The sequence below is a fragment of the Leuciscus leuciscus genome, assembly GCF_965113295.1.
Source record: "Leuciscus leuciscus genome assembly, chromosome: 17".
Lineage (NCBI taxonomy): Eukaryota > Metazoa > Chordata > Actinopteri > Cypriniformes > Leuciscidae > Leuciscus > Leuciscus leuciscus.
The window spans coordinates 27,225,947-27,251,527 of record NC_138741.1 but is presented as its reverse complement, the minus strand read 5'-3'; the positions used below and the strand labels follow the sequence as shown (position 1 = coordinate 27,251,527).

General features: G+C 38.3%; 1 protein-coding gene across 6 annotated transcripts in view; it reads left to right on the top strand.

Annotated features, from left to right (window-relative positions):
* The window catches only part of npas3 (neuronal PAS domain protein 3), a 323,145-nt gene that overhangs the window by 8,383 nt on the left and 289,181 nt on the right, over nt 1-25,581 (top strand). For 2 of the 6 annotated variants that reach the window (XM_082142314.1, XM_082142313.1), the window contains exon 2: nt 24,449-24,520. The exons of the other annotated variants lie outside the window; for them this stretch is intronic. In XM_082142314.1, coding sequence (XP_081998440.1) covers nt 24,449-24,520 — 72 coding nt within the window. The remainder of the gene's footprint in view (nt 1-24,448; nt 24,521-25,581) is intronic. 6 annotated transcript variants of the gene reach the window in all.

Sequence of the window (25,581 nt, the reverse complement as noted above, 5' to 3'; positions counted from 1 at the left end):
ATGTGCATTGGCGAAGAAAATGGATTTAAGTGCATTGCGTACTTGGATTTGGGTTCGGCTTTGCACATATTTGCGCACATTGAACACAATGACATTATCATTTTGATTTGAAGATGTTGCTACTTTTCTCTACATTGAAAACTTGTTACATTTGGATGCAAGTTGGCTTTTTTTCGTTAGCAAAATGTATTATCACTCAAATACAGTTACAGACTACCCTTGTTTTTCCTGAATACTAGTCTATAATAAAACTGCTTGATTGTTTACAGTATATCATTGTAAAATTCTCTCTCTTTCTCTCTCTCTCTCTCTCTCTCTCTCTCTCTCTCTCTCTCTCTCTCTCTCTCTCTATATATATATATATATATATATATATATATATATATTAGAAAAACAGAGTATATATTTATATAGTACATCCAACTTTGTACAGTATCCTCAAGTAAAGCAATATACAATATACTATAGTATATAGCAAATCTCAGCTGCTTGATTATTTATATCATTACAAAATGAAGGCACAATATGTACGATTTTTGGATTCAAATATCCAAAAACCACTAAAACAATGTTATAGCCTATATATTTTGTTGATTTGTGTACATTTATTCTAAATATTTCAAACTTGTTTAAATCCAGAGATATACACAATTTTAACCAGTGTAATGCCCTTGTCATTGCGTCGCCTGTCAATGATGTCATATCTGCGTTGCCCTCGACTGTCCTTACGTACAAACAATTGAAACACCTAAGACCCTTTAATATATTATGGGCCCTATTTTAACGATCTGAAACGCAAGTGTCAAAGCGCAAAGCGCAAGTAACTTTGTGGGCGGGTCTCGGCGCTGTTGCTATTATACCGGCGGGATAAATGCCTCTTGCGCCAGGCGCAAATCTAAAATGGGTTGGTCTGAAGTAGCTTCATTATTCATAGGTGTGGTTTGGGCGTAACGTGAAATAAACCAATCAGAGCGTCATCTCACATTCCCTTTAAGAGCAGACGCGCTTTTTCCATAGCGGATTGCTATTGTAACGGCGGATTTGCCAGGCGCGCGCCAGCAGCGGTTCACAGCCAAGGAGAGCAACGCTCTCGTCACGGCCGTAAAAGAGAGAAGTTACATGAAAATGGAGAAATGTGTAAGCTAGATGTATGCTTTTATAATAAATTGTTTATCTATCTATCTATCTATCTATCTATCTATCTATCTATCTATCTATCTATCTATCTATCTATCTATCTATCTATCTATCTATCTATCTATCTATCTATCGTAATAATGTATGATTTGCAAAAATGAAAACTGCTGCTTCTGTGTAGATGAGAGAATCAAAGTGCGCGTTGTGCACACGCTACATTGATTATGGCCAAGCATGCGCCCTTAAAATAGCCTATGAATAACATGCGCAACGCGCCACTGACTTTAAACTATTTTTTCCTGGTTAGTGGCGCAATTGTTTTCTAAACCTGCAAAATAGCAAGAAGGAACGTTTGCGCCGGAACACGCCTCCTCTTTGCGCTGAACCGCCCCCGGGAGCGCAAGTGTATTTCTTAGTTAACCGACGTGCTTCTGTGGAGGGAAAAGTCCGCTTTGCGCGGGTGCAAAATAGGAATGATACATGCGTCGGTGTTCACTTGCGCTGGGTGCAAGATAGGGCCCTATGTGTTTTTATTAGACAGATGAGCAACTCTTTGGATGCCTTTATCAACAGAAAAATAATCATTGTTATATATCTCAACACGGTTAGTCTAATTGTTTGAATCTCGTTTTCTTGATTTATTGAATCACATGTTTTCTGTCAAGTGGCTAACATGGCATAATCAGAAAGAGCTTTATTTGTAGTAACAGTAATACAGCATTTTTTTCCAACATATTGTATGTTCTAAAGTTAATTGCATGCCATTTAGCAACACAAGTCATCCAGCTTTTATTAATATGATATTCTAATATCGATCTAGCTTAATGCAATGTGCAACAAGTGTCTCGTAGCAGCAACGAGCGAACGCACAGAGTAACGTTATAACTTTCAACACACTCAAATGTATTTTAGTATCATCATTTTGCCTAATTAAAACAGCGCTGCGTTACTCAACAATTTTAATTCGTCAAATAAAGTGACCTGTAGGAGTAGTAATTCAGCACTTTTATTAGAATAATAATGTGAATTTAAGTGATCAAATCTTACTGTAACAAAGTTCAAGATGAGGGTAGAAGGAGGTGGACATTAAACGTAACTTTAATCATAAAATAACCATAAACAACAAAACGAAAGGAGCATCCGTCATCAGCCCCGCCCTCCTTCACACCACAGTAACGTTAATAAAACTTTAATACAATAGATCATCCGTGATCATGATTTCTGCCTGAGTCCCGTCGGATTGCTTTCCATCGGCTGTGGAGGTGATGATGACAACTCCCATGATTCCACGCTCATTCATCAAGCTACGCCTTTGTTATTGTTTTAAATAAGCGACCTCTAGCGGCGAAACGTACATACTGTGCTTTTAAGATATTTTAAACATTATCATTATGATTTTCTGTAATGCTGCTTTGAAACAATGTATTGTGAAAAGTGCTGTACAAATAAAACTGACTTGGCTAAAATATGATGGTTCCTTATTACCTGTGTGGAAATAATCATTTCCAGACGAATTTTCTGTAATACATCATATTGCAGAAGTTAAATGTGATTCGAATGCTATTTAATAGTAGTAATAACCTAGTTTCTCTTTTTTCCCTCTCATCAAGCTGTGATTTGATCACCCGCACCTGCACAGGCCCTCGTAAGCGTTCCCGAGTTTTGCATGCAAAATCACAATCGATTATTCCGGTTAAGCAGAAGAGCTGCTAGAAAACACAGCACGGACCGTCCTCGAACCTCACCGCGTGCGATACCCGCTGTACACCCCAGATAAATAAATGTTGTGGCATGTAAGCCCCACCTGTCACTTTAATAAGTGAATGTCATAGCTGTGATTTGGCTGTAAATGGAGGTAAGCCTCCATCACCTCGTCTCACAAAGAGCTACAGCACGCCGAGGTGTTTCTCTATAGCATTCCTTACGCATGTCGTCACCTAAAGAAGCCCCCTATGCAGGGATTTACTGACTGCTTTTGTGCCGGCGTTTTCCCAGGCTTATCACCGGGTACACTCATCTAAAGCAGCACCGCAGGACGCTGTGTCAGCCACTTCTGTGTCTCCTGCCACTTCCTGTGCTTTGACGTACCAAAGGCAAACTTTTTTGAATTGATAATATATCCGTCGGTGCGTGCCGTGTAATGGAGTAGCAGCAGGTCTTTCGTCAGGGAAAGGCTAAAATTAGCTCACAGTCCTGACAAATGAAGCCCTTTCCAGCAGCAGACTGTGGGAAAAGGTCAAATTGCTTATTGATACTGTACAGCACTATAGTCATCAGCTACAGTAAACGCACACTAACTCTCAGTGCGTTCAGGACTTTAAAGAAGTCTTCAAAATAGTTTTGGAGTATTTTTGAGTGACGTATGAGATATTTGTATGTCGATCAGATGGATAGTTCAGAGTGTAATTTCTGATCAAATGAGCTGCAGTTGAAAGCGTTGTTAAATGCACGATTGTGACTGTACATACTGTATACTGTATATTTGCTTGACAACTGTTCTAACGTTCTGTCGTTCTATCTATCATTCTATCTAACGTTCTGTCATTCTACCATTCTGTCATTCTTTCTATCATTCTCTCTGACGTTCTGTCGTTCTATCTATCATTCTATCTATCACTCTTTCGTTCTATCATTCCATCATTTGATCTGTCATTCTGTCGTTCTATCGTTGTAATGTTCTGTCTATCATTCTCCCTTTCTATCGTTCTATCTGTCTATTGTTCTAATGTTCTGTTCTTTCATTCTGTTGTTCTAACGTTCTGTTCTAACATTCTGTTCTATTGTTCTGTTTTATCATTTTGTTGTTCTATCGTTCTATCTAACATTCTATCGTTCTGTCATTCTATCATTCTGTCATTCTTTCTATCATTCTCTCTGACGTTCTGTCGTTCTATCTATCATTCTATCTATCACTCTTTCGTTCTATCATTCCATCATTTGATCTGTCATTCTGTCGTTCTATCGTTGTAATGTTCTGTCTATCATTCTCCCTTTCTATCGTTCTATCTGTCTATTGTTCTAATGTTCTGTTCTTTCATTCTGTTGTTCTAACGTTGTTCTAACGTTGTTGCATGTTTGTGACTTTACATACTATATTATAGTTGCTTGACAACTGTAAACATCTATCGTTCTATCTACCCATCATCTATCTTTTACCGGTCTGTCTATCTACACCGTATGCCATTAGTTTAGAATGAACTCTCAATTAACATGAATCACTTGAAAACCCTAAGTATTTTGCGTCTGTTTTATTAAAGCAGCTGTATACCTATAAACAGGCATTTTCATTGCCTCTTAATGATTTACAAACTAAGCTCAGGGGTTCACATTTGAAAGATTGGTTTTGGCAAGAGCGATAGAAATTCAATTTTGCTCATGAACAAGCGAGCTGTGTTTACGACATAACCGCGTATGCCCACATCTCGAGAGCTCTCCTCCGCCTTTCAGACAGTACTCAGAGAGCAGAAACGTATAGGATAGCTTTCAATGGAACAGAAAACAACTTTCCAGAAAGTGTACTTGAAATAGTTGAGGTTTTGTGAGGTCACATCCATTTTTTTTTTTCACTCTTCCCCATGTTATTTCATGGCTGCGCGGCTCTCTTCTTTCTAATTCTTTTCATTTCATTGTAGCCCTCTGTGTTTGAAAGTCTAGGTCAATAAGGATGGGCACATTGCGAATTTCATGATCTGTGTAGTGGAACAAATTGAAAGCAAAGCCTATATCAATCACGTTGAAGGCAGGGTTAATTGTTCCTGCTTCACAAGAACTGTGGACAGATAAAGGCGTAATGAAACACTTATGCCTCTGATGTGGGCACTCCTCAGGATGAAATGATAGAAAACAAAACGAATGTTTACTCATATAATAATTACTTCGGTGCAAAAGTAAAAGAATGAGGAGCCAAGAAATGCACTTTGATGTGCCTGTCCCTGAAAGGGCTTGATTTATTCCACCTGCATTGTGTGCCCTTCAACTTTCGTTATGTTATGTTTTTGCTGTGGGTAATCTCTAGTTCTTACCGGAGAGTCTCGATTTGAGCACAACTGCACATAAAGCAGATGTATGCTGCATTGTGATGCAGACTTAAGTAAAAGATCTTTGCTTGCTTGGATCATGGATTGCTTTCTTGGAATTGTTTACTCGCATATTTATCGTATAAACCCAGATTGAAATGGTAAACTGCAGAAATTTGTAATAAAACAAATCGCGCACACAAACGTGTACATGCATACTTATGCACGCTCAGGTATGGGTCCTGCATGCGTACAGACACGCGTGCACGTATATTATATATACGTTCTCAGTATTTAGTTAATTGAACTCTAAAGTCCATGACAGCTATCACAACACAGTGGGTAATTCTGAAAATTAATGAGAATGATAATTCTTAAAAGACTGTTCCAGACTTTGCCCAAACTCATTAACTAAATCTCTAATTTAAATACATTCTAAAGACTTTCGGGAAAAAGAGAGAGGGGGGGAAAAACATTATTGCTATGTAAGCATTAACCCGATTTGAAAATGCTGAGATGCGGAATTTTATGGAAGACTGGAAGTCTATCAGTCTGGATTCCTGGACTGGAATCCTGCGCTAAACACTTCTATCTGCTATAATACCGCACGATAAACCTGGTCACATGGCGAAACAATCCTCTGCCTCGGCCTGTTTATTTGTTCGGGGTATAAATTTAGAGAGTTGTTGATGTTAGTTTATTGTAAATCCTCTGTGACCCTCACATGTAAGCGGATCTCTCCCTGTGGCGTTAAACCATAATAGTTATATAAAGACCACAAAACCAAATTTGTGATATTAATTCAGTGAAGCTAAGAGTAACATATTTGTATTGGTACAATTGTTCACATGAGCACATAGTGAACATTTCAGTGGATAAAATACACTGTTTTATTTTTTTACCGAACAAAACACTTCATAAAGTCCATCTATTATTATAAAGATTCCCATTTATAAAGTGAGCTGAAAAATATTTTTAGTTGGAAAACATTTTACATTACAGGAAACTGGTTAACTGTTTCCTGTGGTTGACTAGCTAGTAGTTATCCTGCCGATGATGATGATGATGTTGAAGTGTCATTATTGTTATCAGGAAAGCATTTTACAACTTTATAGAGCTCCTGATCGTTAAAGCTAATCTATCTCTTTGTTATTGTCATCTTGTGATGGTGCCAATTATGTTGCATATTTGACTAGGCACAGAAATTACTCCTCAACTTCCTCTGTCCTATGCAGTGCTCTTCTAACTTTACCTAAGAGATAAAAGCTCAAATACTTAAAATACAGAGGCAGAAGATATCTCATGGTTCAAATTGTGGTTAATCGAAAGGTTGGAGTTTCGCGGTCAGGTCTGCGGAGGGGTGGGAATGATCGCGGGGAACTGGAGATCTGCTCAGGTCGTGATCTCAGTCTGGTTTCGATCTCACCTTCGCTTCTGTATTGCTACAGTGATCTGATAACTGGAATCTTCAAATTTTGGAGCAAAAAATTAATTATTGGATTTTCCAGATTTCAAATACTAGAATGTAGAAACATGCATGTGTTAAAAGTATAATACACACCAAAATATTTAAATGATGTCATGATTTAAAGGTACAATATGTAAGAATTTTGCATTAAAATATCCCAAAATCTCAAGGCCAGTGTTATATATTTTGTTAAGTTGACTACTTACAATATCCCAAATGTTTCCAACTATTTTTAAATAATGAGAAAATTGCGATTTTAACCAAGGAAACGGGGCGTTAGAGCAGGGGGGAGCTGGGAGTCGCCAGTCAATTGCGTCATATCCGCGTTACCCTCGGTTTCCGCTCGTACTGCGTGGAGTCCTGGACAAATGCGGAAGTTGTAGGCCTAGTTGTAGCGTCTATCAAGCAACAAACGTTAGCTTGTTTCGTGCTGTCGTTATGGAACACAATTATTATTTACCGATTGCAGCTGGTTCTGTCGACAAAGCATGCTTAATTTTATATTTTCCAAATGTAGCATTCGGTAATAGTTATGTTTATGCAAGGAAAGTATTATTGCTTTAGGTTTGTGTTTAGTTTATTGACATTGTTTATCACGTCTGGTGTTTATGGCCATGTAAATAAATATAGCATGTGTTATACAAAGATTAATCAGTATTTTGGCAAATGATGTGGGTATGTTCGAATGTACTTTTACAACAATTGTTTAGAACACGTAAAACTGCGCAGCGTTATCACAACAATGAATTCGACAAATACAGTAACATCTATGATAACCAATTTAGTATTAAACCTTACTTTTCTTGCTGTTAATTCATTTTAATGAAATAAAAGTGTGATGAGGTTCAAGAGTCAGGAAGAAGACGGGTCGGCGTGACTGGGACTCGTACTTTATTAAAATAAAACAAAACAAACAAAAGTCGCGCACAACGCGCATTCACCGTGGCGACGGCACAAAACAGTTCAAAAATGAGAGCTCGGATCCACCGGTTTTCTTTCTCTGCGTCCAATTTTCTCTCCAGTCTCTGATTCCAGCACGGTCTCTCCACGCCAATAATACTGCAAAAAGACACAGGTGTTCGTCATTTGCACTTGACCTACTTACGTCCCGCTCGTCTTGTTTCTATCTCTCTCGTTACAGACCGCGCTGAACCACGCCCCCCCCCTCGCCACAAAAAGCATGTCATTAAACGCAACATTTATAAAAATAGAACATCCATGAACATGATTTTTCGATTCCCGTCTGACTGATTTACATCCACGGTGGAGTTGAAAACAACAGTTCCCATCATTCTACGCTCCTTTACATCGTCATCAAGCTACGCCGTTGTTGTTGTTTGGAATGTAGCGCCCTCTAGCGGCAGAAAATGTTGCATATTGTACCTTTAATCAACCTCATGTTGGTCCAAATGTTGGTCATGTTGGTTCATGTTCATCATATAACGCGATCGAGTCTCTTCAGAAAATTTGGACTTAACTGCTTTATTCATATGGATTAGTTTTACAATCTATTTATGAACTCTTTTAAGCATCAAAGTGGTAGTTTGCCTGGACTGTCAGACAGAAATCTCTCAGATTTCATTTAAAATATCTTCATTTGTGTTTTGAAGATGAACGAAAGTTGCAGGTTTGGAACGACATGAGGGTGAGTAAATGATGAGAATTTTTGGGTGAACTCACCCATTAACCTTTCTGAAGGTTGAGTACAGCACAGTAGTCATACTACTTTTATGTTTTGTTTATGGTGCCTATTTTTTTGGGTCAACATCCTCAATCAACATTCACTTTGTATTGACAAGAACAGCATGAACATATTATTTTGTTCTGCATGGAAGAAAGAACATACAGTTTTTGAATGACATGAGGGTTAGTTAATGATGACACCATTTGTTTTTGTGTGTATGAAGTGAACTATTCATTCAGTGCTTAATCTAAACTAATATATACAATCATAGACATTTCAAAAGAAACTGTTGACAAATATATAATATAATAGTCTTATAATGTCATTGCTAATATTTAAAGATTTTTAATTTACCTTTAATATTTTAGTACATCGTATTTAAATTTTTTGAAGTGGATATAGAAACCAGACATCTTGTGCCCCAAATAGCATAATGTGAAGATGATAGGCACTGCTGTATTGGCAGTTACGATGGTGTTAAATGTTGGACGTGCTCACCCTGTGGTCAGACTAAGTCTTTGAGCGAGCGAGAGAGGATGGAAAGTGTGCTTCAGGCCAGGACTGAGGGAGCCTCTGGCTCAGTGTGTGTGCTGAGCGTCTTCCTCTGAACTCTCTCTCCGCTGTCAGATGTGTGTCTCGCCCAGCAGTCTTGATTTACCCCTTCAGTGCCCACTCAAACCCGTCTGAGAAATCCCCACAGAGCGCTCTTAAAAACACACGGGCCTCTCCGAATCGCTGCGGTGCCTCAAAAAAAGTAATAAACTCATATTAGCTGGATGTCTGTGAGGAGCGGGTGTTGAACTTGTGTGCAGGATTTTAGTTGTGTACAAGTGTTTATGCTTTTTTTTTTTTGTGTGTTTCTCTCAGACTGCCTCCATATGTTTGCAAGGCATTTTTAAAGCGGCTAGATTCTACACTTCTTCTTCTTTTTTCTTCTTTTTTTTGTGTGAATTCCACTCATTTGCCAAGCATTCCTGCAACAAATATATTTTTACATGACCATAAGCCATGTTTTGATACTTTATCTTGAAGTCTTCTATATGCAAATAGCCTCTGTTAGGATTGGCTAAATCTTTTGCGTTTCGATTAACAAGCCTTCTTACCGATTTTGTTTGTTTTAGTTTTTATAAATTGTCTGGAGGGATTAAAGTGCGTTTGCATAGTTTATCGAATTTCCTGTTATATGACCCCTTTAAAGTCAACATGAAATGAAAATTGACCATAAAATGTATTTGTCAATTTTCCTATTTCAAAGATATCTTTCATAATGTTGCAATCCGAGTTAGTTTAATGTTAAATAAAATTGTTATATATATTTACACATTTTTATAAAAGAAAAATTCTTGAATTCGTTTATCTTAAACATTATTTTTTTTGAGTAGTTTGACTTTTGTCTGACTACCAGTTTCTTGTTTTGCATCAGCTGAACTTCCAGAATAAAGCCCGCAGACATATAAATGTGTCACGAGCAAATGGCGAAGGGTTAAAAGAAATCAGTGGGGGACGGAGCTGTGTGTCAATATTTGGACAGTTACTGTGTAGCGCAGCAGATGAACGCAGCATCTGCTGTGTGCGGGAGGGTTTCTGGATGAGTGTGAGCGGAGGGAGGGAGGTGGGTTATTGTGAAGGCTGGCACACAGTATGTGCCCAGACACATTCCACAGGAAGTCCTGCGATTCCGCTGGCATCCGCGCCCGGTATTCATCATAAATATTTTACCAATATCACACCCCAATCATGCCCCAGTCATTTTGCCAAGCGAGGGGAAAACATTTAGCTTTTTCTCTCTTTCTCTCTCTGATGCCTTGTAAATAATTTTCCACGCTGCGAATGTCAGTGTATTTATTTTTCCATGAGCTGCATCATTAGATATAACAAGAATAATCTTAAAAATCTCACTTCAGCAATGTATAATCTGATGCTTCACTTCAAAGCCAGACTGTTTACCATATCAAGGCGATGCTGTCAGAGAGTATTTCTCTCTGCTTGTTTACTATGAAATTGGCAAAATTGTCAGGAATGGAAACAGAGAACATTTTTGTTAAGTTGTGATGCTCATTAAAATGGATCTTCTCTCTCCCTCATGGCCTTCTGCTCGTGCTAATGTTCAGCTGAGACCGTTTGCAGACACTTACAGCATTTTGTATTCCTCCGTCTTGCTTTGTCTCGATTTAACCCTCACGCGTGCATATATTGTCCTTCCCTCTGATGTGAATCCGTTAATGAGTTCTCTGACAAATACAGTAATGGCCTTTCACTTCCACATTTGGTGTGCGGAAAGAGGCTGTCTGTTGGAATTACGTCCCTCTCCGTTGAAGGAAAATGGCTCGTATCCTCAAAGGTACAGAAGTGGCGACAACAGCGCAAACGCTTTGCTCTACAAGAGCTCCAAAGATGTCTTTGCGGGAATTCCTTATTAAGACTTTAAACAGGATATTTCTAGCTCATTTTAAGTAGTTTGATGTATTATGCTGATATATGGTACTGTACTCCCTCCCTAGTGCACTTAGATCATTTATTGATTTAAACTAAAGTATCTTTCGCATAACTTCCGTCAGGGTTTCAACATGCATTGTCCTCCACATAATTGTTTTGGTCAAAAGCCTAGGTCATTGGTTTGATTCCCTGGGAAAGTAAGAACTGATCAAATGTGTACCTTGAATGCAATATAATTTTCTTTGGATAAAAGTGTTTGCCAAATGCGTAAATGTAATGAAAAGAAGTTAAAAACCAGGATGTCTGCTCAGAATACAGTAAAAAACACTGAACCAAAACTGCAAACAAAACAGGTTGCATGCACAGTTTTTTTTCTTCTTCGTGATGTATCTGTATATGTACAGGATGCAACCCAGGCTCACTGGGAAAACAACATTTTGCAAAATGATATTACGTTGCTTCTTCCACGTTTCAGGACACTTTCATATTGAAATGTTTAGTGAGTGGTGCTAAAAGCACATTCACGTTTATCAAAAACAGACGAACGTGAATTTGGCAATGTTTTAATACATTGGTTGTTGTGCGTATCGTGGAAGTTCTGATATGAAATGCCCAGAGAGTAGCGCTAAAAGTTGAATCACGTTTGGAAATAACATACCACCTACACTAAACCCCCTAAACCCAACCGAAACTGTGAACCCAATCATACGTAAGATAGAAACACATTTGCGTTCCGTGTCATATCGTGCCTCGTGTTTCACAGGACGCATACCTGAAAGTGCAGTGTGGAACCGGGTGAACTACTGAGCAACAGCCACACATATGGAGCTGGTTATGTGATGCAAACATCAAACTGTATTAGTTTACAAATCGTGCCTTACGGTAGTGTTTTGAGGTCATAATATAGTGTTGTGCAAGGAAACATGCAAAAATAAGCCTTTATTAATTGATATGTAATTATTAGTTTGTGTTTTACTGCCTCTAGTGTTCATTTTGATTGGAAACTGCATAGAATTGTTTGTATATACGCGTTTTTGGAGTTTTGCAGAAATGTTGGTAAATGCTCTTTTTTTTTCCAATACGGCTGTGTTAGCAGGTCACTAAAAAAAGTAGCAGTTTGGATTTAGGCAAATAATCTATGATTAGATCATCATTGCAGCGATTATTATGTTTCTAGCATGCTATATGTTTGGCAACAGTTCTTAACTGATGGAAAGTGTAGGTTTTCATTTATTAAACAACCATGTATTACATCATGGCCATATTCCAGTGTATATTTGTTTTCTGCATTGGCAAAAAATAGTTGAAATGGTTTAACATGGGGTTAGCGAGATGATGGTTGTGAAACAAAATTTACAGCTGTTTTTGGTGTAAGAAACTGAGCTTGAGGGAGAAAAATACAAAAGCACAAAAGTGTAGAATATGACATTCTCAGATGTTGCATTTCAGATGGTGTCTGTTTTTTTTTTTCTCCTGAAAAAGCCAACAGTGTTCCCACAGACATGAATGCTCTTTGCAGGTATTGTGAAGCCCTCAGCGGGTCCGAGACGTCTGTTCTCTGTAGGCCGCGGCTGAAGAGGCTTAGCTGCATTTTTGTTCTCCGGCTCTGGGCAGCTTCCCTGTATCTCTCTCCAGCAGTCAGAGAGCACATAGAGACGCCACCAGTGATGAATGGGGCACCTTGTCAGTTAAAATGAAAATTCTTAGCCGGATGATAGCTTCATATTAATGCCTGTTTTATGGATTGGAGCAAGTTGTCTGAACAAGATGAATGTGGGTGATGAGAGGAGAGATACAAAATAAAATGGCTCCTCTACCTTCATCAGGACCTTTGGGTGTGGCTTGTCACACGGGACGAAGGCACACGCTCTTTCCTGTCTGTATGGAGTGTAACAGGCGGGTTCAGGAAGTAAAACTATGTTCTCTATATTGATTTTTAGCAGTAGCTTTTCAAGACAGGATGTAGTGTACCTTAAGCTTGTACCTTAAGTCCGAGGATGTTGAATGATTGTGTATGCGTCTATATAAGCCACATGTCAGTGTGATTTCTATGTTTAATAGACAAATTTCCAGTGAAGAACCACAGTATCCGATATCCAGAGAAAACACTGTTACCGTGGAAACGGAGATTTCTGCTAAAGAGCTCAGCAATGATTGCCCAATCCCATAAAGCATTGTGATTGATACTTTATACTTCTCTGTTTTATTATTAATATTCCTTATTATTATTATTATTATTATTATTGTTGTACTTTCTATGTGTTTGTGTGTGTGCATATGTCTCTGTGTGTATATATACAGTATGTATTTGTGTGTGTGTGTATATATATATATATATATATATATATATAATATATATGTGTGTGTATATATATATATATATATATATATGTATATATGTGTGTGCGTGTGTGTGTGTGTGTATACATATATATATGTATATACAGCATACACACACACACACACACACACACACACACACACACACACACAGACATGCGCACACACACACATATTTATATATATATATATATATATATATATATATATATAATTAATTATATAATAATATATACACACACATATATTATGTAAACACAAACTTTTATGTGAGATGCGATTAATTGCAATTAATCGATTTGACAGCACTAATATATATGGCAGAGCAGTAAATCATGTGACACTGAAGACTGGAGTAATGATGCTGAAAATTCTGCTTTGATCACAGGAATAAATTACATTTTAAATTCTATTAAACTAGAAAACAGTTATTTTAATTTGCAATAATATTTCAGAATATAATTGTATTTTTCTCTATTGTTGATCACATGCAACTTTTGACTGACTGAAATTTCAAATGTTGTGATTCATCTCTGAGCATGTTTTGATTTGTGGCTATGAACTCTTTATTGAAGATTTTTTACAAATCCCAATGGAGAAAATGAATGGGAAAAACACTTCCTGGAACCAAGACAGCTGAAAATCGAGGCGGTCTCTGTTGCAACTGTACAGGCAGTGGACGTTTCCTGACCGTCATTTAATGCAGCGTTGTGTGGCGGAGTGCAAGTCCTTTACATGTGGCCGTTTCATCAGCATCTATTGCCGTTAGAAGTTCATTTCCCTCCTTTTCTGGCACGTCCATTCTCTTTTATGCGCTCTTTCTGGGTGTTTCTCTCCGTTTCTCTCATTTGGCTGTGGCTGAAAGCGTTAAAAGTGTTGTTCTCTCTGAGGTCTGTCCCCGTCTGGCTCACTCTCAAAGCTTTAGCGATCTGTTCAGACACATTCAATTCACACAAGCTCAGTGTGCTGTCAAAGCAATGATATTGATTCAGGGAAAAAACGAGAAAAATCTAGCTCTTTTTCCTCCCGCTAATTTTAATGTTTACATTTTGTTTTAATCCTCATGTCTTTTTTTGAAATGGAATCCATCCATCCATCCCCAAACAAATCGGTAATTACGTGGCCGTGACATGAAATGGACCTGCAGTGAGCAGACACATGAAAGAGGGCTTGGACATGACCACAGCGAGAGGTCTTTGAGAGAAAAAGAGACAACTTGAATGTGGAGAGGGAGGGCTGAGAGCAGAGGGCACGAGAAATAGAGACAGAGAGAGGATTTCAAGCCTTGGCTGGTTGCTAGTGGCCATGAGCTGATGTATTTCAGCATCACAGCACAGCAAGCTTTACATTCAGCTGAAGTATTTGAGGTAAACATTGCTGCGTATGCTTTGCTCCAGTCTGGTCTGGCCCTGTCTTTTAGGGACAGAACATTACACATTTTTGCATTACAGTATGTACAGTACGAGTAGTGCAAATAATATCATCCCAATGCATTATTAGTTGGGATGCAAAATAAATTGGTCACCATATCTATCCATCAATGTAATTTGAAGTATTTAAAAAATATATATTTGTACAGTATTGGTGTGATATTACCTGAGTAGATGAGATAATACAAGATTTTTCCAGTTTAAGTATGCTTCTTTTCTATTGCACTCTTTTAGTAGCATATTTAACAGTCTAATAGTAGTTTAAATGGATAGTTCACCTAAAAAATTAACATTCTGTCATCATTTACCCTCATGTTGTTCCAAACCTGTAATAGTTTCTGTCTTCTGCTGAACACATAAGTTATTTAGAAGAATGTTGGCAACCAAACAGTTGACGATAGCCATTGACTTCTATAGTTGTTTTTTTCCTACTATGGAAGTCAATGGCTATCGTCAACTGTTTGATTAGTAACATTCTTCAAAATATCTTCTTATGTGTTAAAAGAAAGAAATTCATACAGGTTTTTTAACAGCATGAGGGTGAGTAATTAAATGATGACAGAATTTTCATTTTTGGGTGAACTAACCCTTTAATGGTAGTATTTTTATTTTATTTTTACTTTTACTTTGATGTTGTATTGCTATGATTAGGCCGACATTGGAATAACTGGAGGGTGAATAAATTATGACAGAATTATCTTTTTTGGGTGAACTAACTCTTTAATAGTGGTTTTATTTATATTTATATGTATCATTTCTTTTTACTTTTACATATGATATTGGTATGATTAGGCCAATATAGCAGATAATGCCTGATTCAAGCAATGCTGCTTTTCTATGGCAGGTTTCAACTTTACTAAACAGTACACTTATCTTTTGTACTCCATTTTAAAGTGTTTTGATGCTTTATTACACTTTAAGCATGTGATTTCACCCAATGTGAATGCTGTATCTGTTTTAAAAAGTCGGATAAAACAGTATAGATTTATAATATTGACCATTGTTTTCATTTTGGGTTCAATCAGTTGTCGGCCATAATGGGAAAAAAAATTATAGGTCAAATCGACTCTAATTATCACACTCTACTTGTAGTATTGAGGTTATGAAACGGATTTGAAGTGATCTTTACTTTAACACATATTTTGAGCTCTAGTATTAGTTCACTCAAATAGAGAGAGAAGTTTTGGTGGACCAAAGGCCTGGAGATTTAGAGCAGTTCTCTGAGGGTTTTCTGCTCACTGCTCGTGTTAATGACGCGTGTGCATTACTGAAAAGTGACGCCAAAGACCTTGGGGTGGGTTTTCGGGCCTTTGTGGAGTCTAATTATTTTTCTAGGGGCCTGATTTTTAACCACACTGCGACTTTATGATGTATGGGAGGACAAGCAAGCAGCCATATGTTTTTCTGAAGAGAGCAAATATCCCCATGGAAATCTGTCAAATGACAACAACTTTCAGGGAATTCTATAACAGTGCATGCATGAAAACCCACATGTTTTCAGCAGTGATTGCAACTGATGATGTCACCTCCTCCTAACCTTCATAACTGCAGTCTCATTGTCATGGATAAATGCGCCACAGCTCTTGTTCGCCACTTGCAACACATGCGATATCGTCGCCGTCTCACCACTGTAATCTGTTCTACACATCAGCAACAGAAGGAATTGATCCAATCAAAGCAGTTCATCGGTGATGTCACACGATCGATCCCTGTTTTCACCCGCTGAGTCTCATCTAGGCTCGTCCTGTCTCTGGCCTACCTTTTCCTACTGTCTGTCATCTACTTCATGCTCACTGCTTTATGTCGTCTGTCTTCCTCTAAATCCCTCTTTCTTCTTCAAACCACTCTGACCTCTCATCTTCCTGCAGCCCGTCCATTTGTATTTATTATTTTAGCTTAGGACGGATGTCTCATTGAAATATGGTGTCTGCAGCAGGTCTTTCATGTTGCCCCAGCCCGTGTTTTATCTAAGTAATGTGCGTCTTGTCTTTTGCTTTCTCCGCTTTTCTTTCATGCTGCATTAGACTGAACAAGGACATTCAATGAAAAAAACACACACATCCAGTGTTCCTGCATGCTCACATTTCTCTTTTTAACATGCACAAATTTAAACAAGAAGGAAATCATGCTGTATTGATTGCTGATATTATAAATCTATACTGATTCTATCTATACAATTTTTAATACAAGATATTGTTCAAACTGATAACTACATTTAGTTAAATACGTCCTAGGCATGCACTAAAATTCTGGGCCGAAACTGAAAATTCAGGATGCATTGGCCGAAAACTGAAACTAAATTACTAAATTACTTATTCTAACTTATTTAATAATCAATACTCAGATAGCTAAAACTGAGTTGTACAAACATTTCGATTGCACACAAGGCAGTTTATATCAACTTTTTAATAACAGAATTGTTTCTACTCCAGTTTCATGGCGAAGTATAAACATTTAAGCGACAATAAATTGTGATGACTTGTTTTCATGATAGATTTATTCAAACATATATTAAATAGTGAAGACCTCTCTAATAGGTTAAGTAAAAATATAATTAGTATGTAATACAGAGCCTATATTTAACAAACTAACTAATGAGTTTATGGACATCGAATAGCTTTCTTGAGGTTAACAAGTGGCATTGTATAGCCTACAAGCTGTTTTATTGACTTCTTCCCTCGGCTGAAACACTGATTGAGCGATTACTTGAGACAGGATTCATTTCGGTAGGTTGTAATGTATCTTTCAACATACCTTCTGGTGTTCACTGTTCAGCCATGTTTATTGTGTGCTGTAACTAGTAGTAAAGAGGAAGAGATGATCTGTTCACCTGCTGCTTGAACTGAGGTGTATTACGCCGTATTAAAGAGCGCCAAAACAACATTTATTTATTGAATTTCGTAATAAAATCAGCAGAATTTTAAAGTTGAGATTTTGCTTCTTTGTGATTATTGGATTGCAGGCGCGCTACACATATTTAGTGAAGTTTTGTTCAAGCTGCGCATCAACAGAGAACGGCACAGACTAAAAGATTTTAGATTTAAGAAACCATATAATTACTGATTAAAATCCAGAGCTAGTGTCCAGACAGCTGACATGTATGATTGTTGTAGCTTATTCACGTTTTGTGCACGAAATAGGCGCTGAATATGAAACGAGCTAATGAAACGTCTGTTTCAGTCACTGATTTCGGCGCTCCATAGCCAATTTGGCACAAAACTGAAAATAGCCGTTTCGATTAGCCGAAATTTCGGTGCATCCCTAGTAAGAACTGGAAAAAGTTGTCCTGATAATTTTATTTGCTTCCAATATCGGGATGTCATACCGATAATTGTCTGAAAGAACTGCAATATTGATTGGTACTGATACTGATGAAGAAGTAACATGTTACAGACAGAATGTGGACACTCGTGTGTCACCTTTGAAACCATCCACCTCTTTTCTTTCTGTTGTTCTTCTGAAGGGTCTTGTTCAGTTTCTTCCCACTGTCCAGAGGCCCATGTGATCCGAGCGAAGGGGAAGCTGTCAGCATGTCTGATGCATGTCAGAGGCAGAGGCCGAACGATGGAGACTTTCCTCTCATCCATCTGGCCTGCTGTATGTATATAGGTCAAAGACAATGGAGCTTAGAGAGAGAGAGAACTTGGCCACTGATAAAGTGCGGCAGAAAATTAAATGTTAGCGCATTGTGGTATCATAGAAAATGACAAATGACATGTGGTAATGGTCTCAAGCCGATAGCAAGGCCTGTTTCCCGGCCACATTAATTCCAGCAGGCAGGTCCAGGATGCGTCTCGTGTTCTGTTCGGTGTGACCTGCGCTGGAGGTTCTGTAATAGACCGAGAGACTGCAGAGGAAAGCCAGAGGAGTTGGAAGATAAAGCAGCAAACTTTAAGAGGAAGGAGCAGATAAAATTCCTATTTATTTACATTTAAATAACTCTTTTTTTTTTCCCCCAGTGCCTCTCTTGGGTTTTAAAAGTGGTTCTGTACTTTTTTCTCCCCCCTCGCTTTTTGTATTTATTTTCAAGAATACATAACGTTTAGCAAGGAATGACATTGTTCTGGTGAAGCTGGTGGTAGTCTTAAAGTCTGATCCTCATAGCAGGTCATTTTGGCCAAGAACCGCCACTTAGACAGGAAATAGCCGTCTGACCAACAACTACAGTGTCTAGCCATAGTGTGCTTGGGTGGTATGACTGTACATACAGTGTAATGCTAAAAATGTGTCAACAGGTACTGATTCTGCTATACTGTATTTATGGTGCAATTTTAAAACTCTCACACCAAGCAGAAAACTATATACTGCTCTGAAAACCATGTCGAACAGATAAATGATTTCAGTCTAGACAAGTTTGATCATACTGGAAGCGCTTTAGTTTTGTAACTGTTGGTTATAATGTGCTAATGTATATTCCTACTTGGAAAATTGTATCCAGTTGTATTTATAAAGCTTTACATTTTTGTGTCTTTGATTTAAGTGTTATATAATGCGAGACGTATCTTTTTATACGATATAAAATATCGCAGAGACTAAGCTCTACTGTTATCTCACTTTCAGCAAGTTCATGAAAAAGGTGTCATGAAAATAGGAAACGTCTCTCCAATTCACTGCTGGAGAACACGGCACAAGTGCGTGTCAGCTGGTACGCTGGGTTTGGTGAAGGTTCCTGGCATCTCAGAAATCACCACAGTAAGAGCAGCAGGTTTATCAATTTGAGCTGGCCAACTGCACAGCTAAATGTATGTGAAAGTTAACAAATCCCTGAGGTAAATTGAGCCAGATTTCAGCTGTCTGTGTGAGACTACTGAGGTGCGACATGCTGGATTGAACCTAATGCCTGAGGCTAGTGCAATCAAACCGACAGTTGAAGACTCTCCAGTTCCCAGCTTGGGAGAATCTCAACCGAATGACTCACCTCAGAGCTGGGGGAGGAAGATGTGGTGACATTGTTTTTATCGACTATTAAAGCACTCTACCAGTGATAGCATTTATATTTTCTTATGTGCTAGAATTGAGGCTATTGTAGCAATAGCATACCAGTTAATGCTGGATTAAGACATTCCAAATCATAGTATGTTAATGATAGTTTGCCAGAGGTGCACTGTAAACCCGAATAAGTTGGCAAAGCTAAATAAATTTGAGGTAATCAGTTAAATCAAAATGTCAGAAATTCCAAAAGAAAATAAGAGTTTAAGTAAGCAGAACTGGTTTACTTTACTGGTTTACTAAAACAGATTTTAATTTTGTACTCGTACACTTTAATTGCTGTAAACTTGAAATATTAGAGTAAGCTAATTCATACATTTAACTTAAAATTATCATGTAATCTCAACTTAAATATCTTAAGTAGTGGAAAAGCTTTTACTAGCTAATTCAGTAAATGCTAACTTGCTAATTGGTAACACAATGCTTTGATAGTATTAGCATAGCAAAGCAATTGCTGAATGAATATGGCAATATAGAACATTTAACATATACCTGTTCTCAAACCAAGTTCATGCATCCCCCCCCCAACACACATAACAGAAAACTCTTCTAAATTAGCTTAGCAAAAAAATAAACACCACTAAATCTCCTACTTAACTTTAATATAAACAAAAAAACCTTATATAACATTTACATATAATATTAACATATATAATATTTTAGCATTTACTCTCTCTTTCGAGTATTATGGCAAAGCATGCTGGGAAATAAAAATCCCAGCCCAGTTTCAGCTAAATTTAAGTTTGTCTAAATTAAAAGTCATAAAACTCAAAACAATGAAACGATTCAGATTACTTAAAATGTGTCAGTTTTGTGAACTCAAAAGAAAAGGAAAGTGGATTTGATTGAACTAATTTGTTTAATTTAAGTTTACCCTACTCAAACCAATTAATAACTTTTAAGCATTAGCTGCATTATCTTCTGTGAATTGTAAACCCAATGTTTTTTCTTCTAATATTGCTAAGCTAATATTGACACTTATGTCACAGAAAAATTATAGTTTGTGACTTTTTACTTTTGTAGAAATTTTTTTATAGCAGTTTTTAAATGGATGCAAATGCTAAGCAACAGAAAAAAAAGTTTAAACCAGCCTAAAGTAGTTTATTGGTCTTTCAGACTGTTCAGAGGGTTTTAGTATAATTGTCAGTCAGGTCAGGACAGAAAATCAGTGACCAGTTAAACCAGGTGAATACAATCTTGGCCAGGTTGGTAGACCAACTAAACCAGCTTAAATGAGCAAAGGTGTTCCAATAAGGCCAAACTAGCTTAGTCTGAAATGTTCTTTTCAGCATAGTGCATTGTCGGATTATGCATTAAAAAAGTGGGATTTTTTTTTACTCACTCACAATTGTTTCCATGTGGAATAAAACAACAAATGAGTGTTTTACCCAACCAGGAGTACTTGGTACCAAATTGTATTTTACGCTTTTTTAAACCGATGCAAAAGAAGCGTAAGATAAAAAATTGTAGGCCTGTCAAAAAGTTACAATTATCGCAATTATCTTCTTGTAGATTGAATGTCTTTGCATTCAGTTCCTTTTTAAGGAAATCTAGCATAAAGTGAGAAGCATTTTGGTGTCAATGAAGAGGTACTAGAGCCTTTCTTATAGGGCTGCAGGGGCACATTAGACAAAAAAGGTTTGGAAACACTATTATAGACCCATCAGTTGCAAAGCGGCAGAACCGGGAGAGCGATTCACACGCCTCTCTCGGCAGGAACTCGCTCAGTCTGTCCGTAATGCGTGTCTGTGAGGGGGTAACGTGTGTCCTCCCCTGTGGTTGACTTGTGTGGTGATGCATTTGTTAGCGACATGAAACAGCACCAATGACAAGCAGATTTCCTCAGTGCACGTCTCTGCCAAGCGCGGGCCTGGATGTTCCTTCCTGAGTGACTGTGTAAAGTATTGACATCAGCTGAATAAATAAACATAAGCTGGGACTTCACTCCCGGCCGCTCGGATGGACAGAGAAACAGACATGCCGCTCTACGGTAACAGCCCCCTCCTTGCCTTTCTCGCCGTAACCACGCATTTACAGACAGCACAAACAAGGGCTCTCTAATCCCCGACCTCAGCGCAGGATATTTATCTTAGCCGCTAAATAAATTGATTAGAAAGCAGGAGTGAGGAGACTCGTCCATCAGGCGGATGTTTCAGGGGGAACTGCATTAGGGTGCCGGCTAGAGGACATTGCTCTGACCGACCCTCCCCCTCCTTCCCAATATCCGTTCCTCCTCCGCCATCATGCCGATCTCTTCTTCCTCTCCCATCGGAGACTGTGACATAGCTCCAGTGTTTCTCCGGACACCTGCTTGCCTCCCGTTTGCATATATACACAATATACTTAATGGGTCACCAGCTCTGGCAGAAAGAGCTGATTTTCAGAGGGGGGCGGCGGTGGAAAGTGGGTTTTTTCGGAGGCCTCGAGTTAGCTGGTCTCTTTTCAGATAATTCAGAGACAAAAGGGGCTGATTTCAGCCCGCATTCTCCACCAAGTAGGCTGTGCGCATTTCCATTTTTTATTTCAACACAAACGCTCCTCTCATCTCTTGTGAAACATTTCAACCCTCTTGGGAGGCTGTAGCGCATTGCCAGAGTTTGAAAAAGTTACCCTTCTTTTATTGTTTATGAAACTAGCCAAACTCTATTTTTGTGGTTTATATTTAGCGTCAATGTATTTTTCAGCTTGCGTGATCATTCTGGAAACGTTCCCGTAAGGAAATGCTTCCCATATGTTTCTTTTGAATTGACTTTTTTTCCCTCAGAATTTGATCTCTAAGCACAATTATTTCCACTTAGCTTCCATTATTGAGTTTATTTGGGGAATTCTTGGGTAAATACCTCTTCACTACTTGAGCTTGTACTCATTTCTTAAAAGTTGCTGGCTGACAATTCATTCAGACTAAAGGAATTCAGTAGCTCAGTTTAGGACGCACTCTCACTCTCTCTCTCCTCCAGTCTGCTCTGGAACGCAGAGGAAAGGAAGGTATTTATGGACCGTATTACAAACCTGAAATACACTGGAACAGTGTTATGAGATTTTCTCTCCAAGCACAAGTCCAGCTCTGTAACGGTTTGAGCGTTTGATTTAGAGTCGTGTATTGAGTAGCAACATTTTTCCAACCTTCTTTGGTTGTGTTCGGTCTGCTGTTTGACATCATGTAGCGGGATAGACTCTAAGCACACAAGGCAACAGTGTTTGTTTGTAGGAAAATGTTAAAAGTAACATGGCAGGTTTAATCGTGTCCGTCCTGCGGTCGTTCAGGATCCACTTAGTTAAAGTGACCTAGCGCGTGCGGGGCGGGAAAACCTCACACGATGGCTGACACGTTTCCAAATGTGATTTTCCACCCGAGTCACATCGCTCACGCTCTCCTTCCTAAGATTTTATTGGAGCTGAAATCTAATTTATCATAATTCAAACATGATTCAAAGCACATGTCTTTCAGTTGTCTAAGCCATTTGTTTCATTCAAATATTTGCTTTGCTGGAGTTAATCCCACATCCAGTAAATCACATTTCAAAGCTCTGCGGCATTTCTGATGAATGGCATGATGGATGTAGACTGGACGACATGTGTGTGTTTTGATCAGCGATGGGCGCTTTAAGCAGGTGTCAAAACGTTTCTAAACAATGAGCTTGTTTATTCTGATTTACGTTACTAGCAAACAATTTTATAAATCGTGCAAATTAAGTGATTTACGAGACTAGCTAAATATCTTGCAGAGGAATGTAAGAATCCGGAACAAGTGTTATTGGAAACATGCTGGCACAGCGATTTTGTACACTTTTGACAGGCCTGAAGGATTTTCGGTGTCATTTAATGTGTGCTAATGTTATTCTTTTAAATTGTGGCCACAAATGTCTGCAAATTCATCAGATGTCAGGTTAGCATGCATATCGTTTAGTTTCATTTCCATAATGATGTTAGCTATATATTTAGTCTAGCTGTCAGCATTCAATACAGGGAAATCTGTAAGCAGTTTTTATAAGGAAATTTAAATAAATCGACAGTATTATAATTGGATATACTATTGTTACTCGCATAACAACCACACAAATAAAATGGCACATAGGCCTTATTCTGATTAAAGATTACGAGGGCACATACATTTAAAAAAAAAATGCACTGATAAATACTGCAGTATTCCATAAAAAAATATACAAATTTGATAAATCTTAAGGCCCGTTCACACCAAAAATGATAGCTATGAAGATAAATATATTAGCCTCCACGATTTCGCTCTGTTTATTCTTGTCTGTCACTTTAAAGGGATATTTCACCGCTGGAAAGATGAATGTGTATTTAAATTGGGTCATTTATGTAGTAGAAATGTGAAATTATTTTAGAAGTTGGTGCCTTCTAGACTGAGAAAAGCCAGAAAATGTATTTTTTGTATTAACTCCCAGAATGCACTTGCTTCGCTGCCCTACGAGGCCACTCCCAATCCACCCCTACCGGTTACAGAGGGCAGTGTCGGAAGAAATTATACAACTAGGCTACTAGTTGACTCGAAACTGAAAAGACACCGTTTTATCGTGAGATCCCCCTATGGGCGGGTTGAAAACATGCGGAACGAGCTCCTGTTCGGCTGTAGTCTCTAAATGACGATTTTTGTGTCATCTTAGGTTTTTTTCCAGACACACAATACAGAAATCTCTCGTCTCAGGGGGACATGAGGGAGGGAAGCACGGTCATTCGAAAATACTATCGGGTTTCTACTAATACAAAGCTTAATGCTAATCGGTGAAGTATCCCTTTAAATGTTCGAGCTCTTTACAGCAGGATGGATTCTGATTGGCGGTCAATGTTTTTATCATTCATCAGCTGGATAAAAACGTTCTGAAAGTGATTACAACGTTTCTCTGTGCTGGTATCGTTATAGCTGTGGTGTGAACTTTGCTATTCTTTAATATTGAGAACAATTTTTTTATTGTTATCTTTATAGTTATCGTCCTTGGTGTGAACAGGCCTTTACGCATCCAGATTTTGACCCAGAAAGTCTGTCAACGAATCAAAAGTGAGTTCAGCATTTTCATTGTTTAGTTTTGATCACATTAGTGTAATGACGTTCGATTAATATTTATCCATCATCTGTTGACAGAAATGTAAGGATTTGACTTGAAACAACTAAATTCTCAGGCTCATCGTCAGATATGATGCTTCTAGTTTGTTTAACGTGTGAGTTTAGTCAATCACACACAGCTCCGTATGAATTTAAGCATCTGCATTATACATTGCTCTCAGTACTGAAGCAGCCGTGAAAGATGAGCGTTTAAACTGCGACGGCGGAGCGGGATCCTGCTATAGCAGAACAAAGGATTGCGTTTCTCTCCCTCTCTGTACTAACAGCATCCCGCACACTGCTCCTCTGTGACTCCAGAGCGAAGGCATTCCCGCTCTGTCATGGGAAAGTGTTCGCGGAGGAAGAGAAGAGCTCTTCCACTCCAAATCTCCTTTTGTCTGAGGACCCTTAATTGGGCCCCTCTTTGAAAACCAAGGTGCTAAAAGAGGGACTTGAAATTTATTTTTCCCCATCAATTAAACAAAATGAACAATATGTTCTCAGAGAAAGAAAATCTCCTCGTCGTCTTGTACACCTGAAAAAAAAGCTTGTCTTTTTACACGCGCACACACACACATACACACAGAGGCTGTGGGAATTTTCTCGTCTCCCCTAGTGCCGGAGATATTGGTGCCCGTGTAAGAGGGGCCTGTATTTACAAGGCTTAGCGTTGTCGGAGCGGCTGTGGACGGTGGAGATAACCTGACTATTACAAGCTTTGTGTCTGTGCTCAGAGATGGCAGTCAGCTGCCTCTTATTAGGCCAATTTAATTAGACTCATTTCAATAGAATTAATTAGTGCAGTGCCACAAGATTTAAAAAGGAAGGTGATTGAAGTCGTGTGTTTTTTCTCGCCTCTATAAAAAGCATTGTTTCATAATTTAATTTCAGAAGTACTTTAATAAGATCTTGGATCTTTTAGCTGTGTAGAAAAGCTGTCTGAAACCATTATAAAGGTTTTGCACTTGCATTATTCTCGTAATTGCACCGCATGCTGGTATAAATGTCACAAGTTT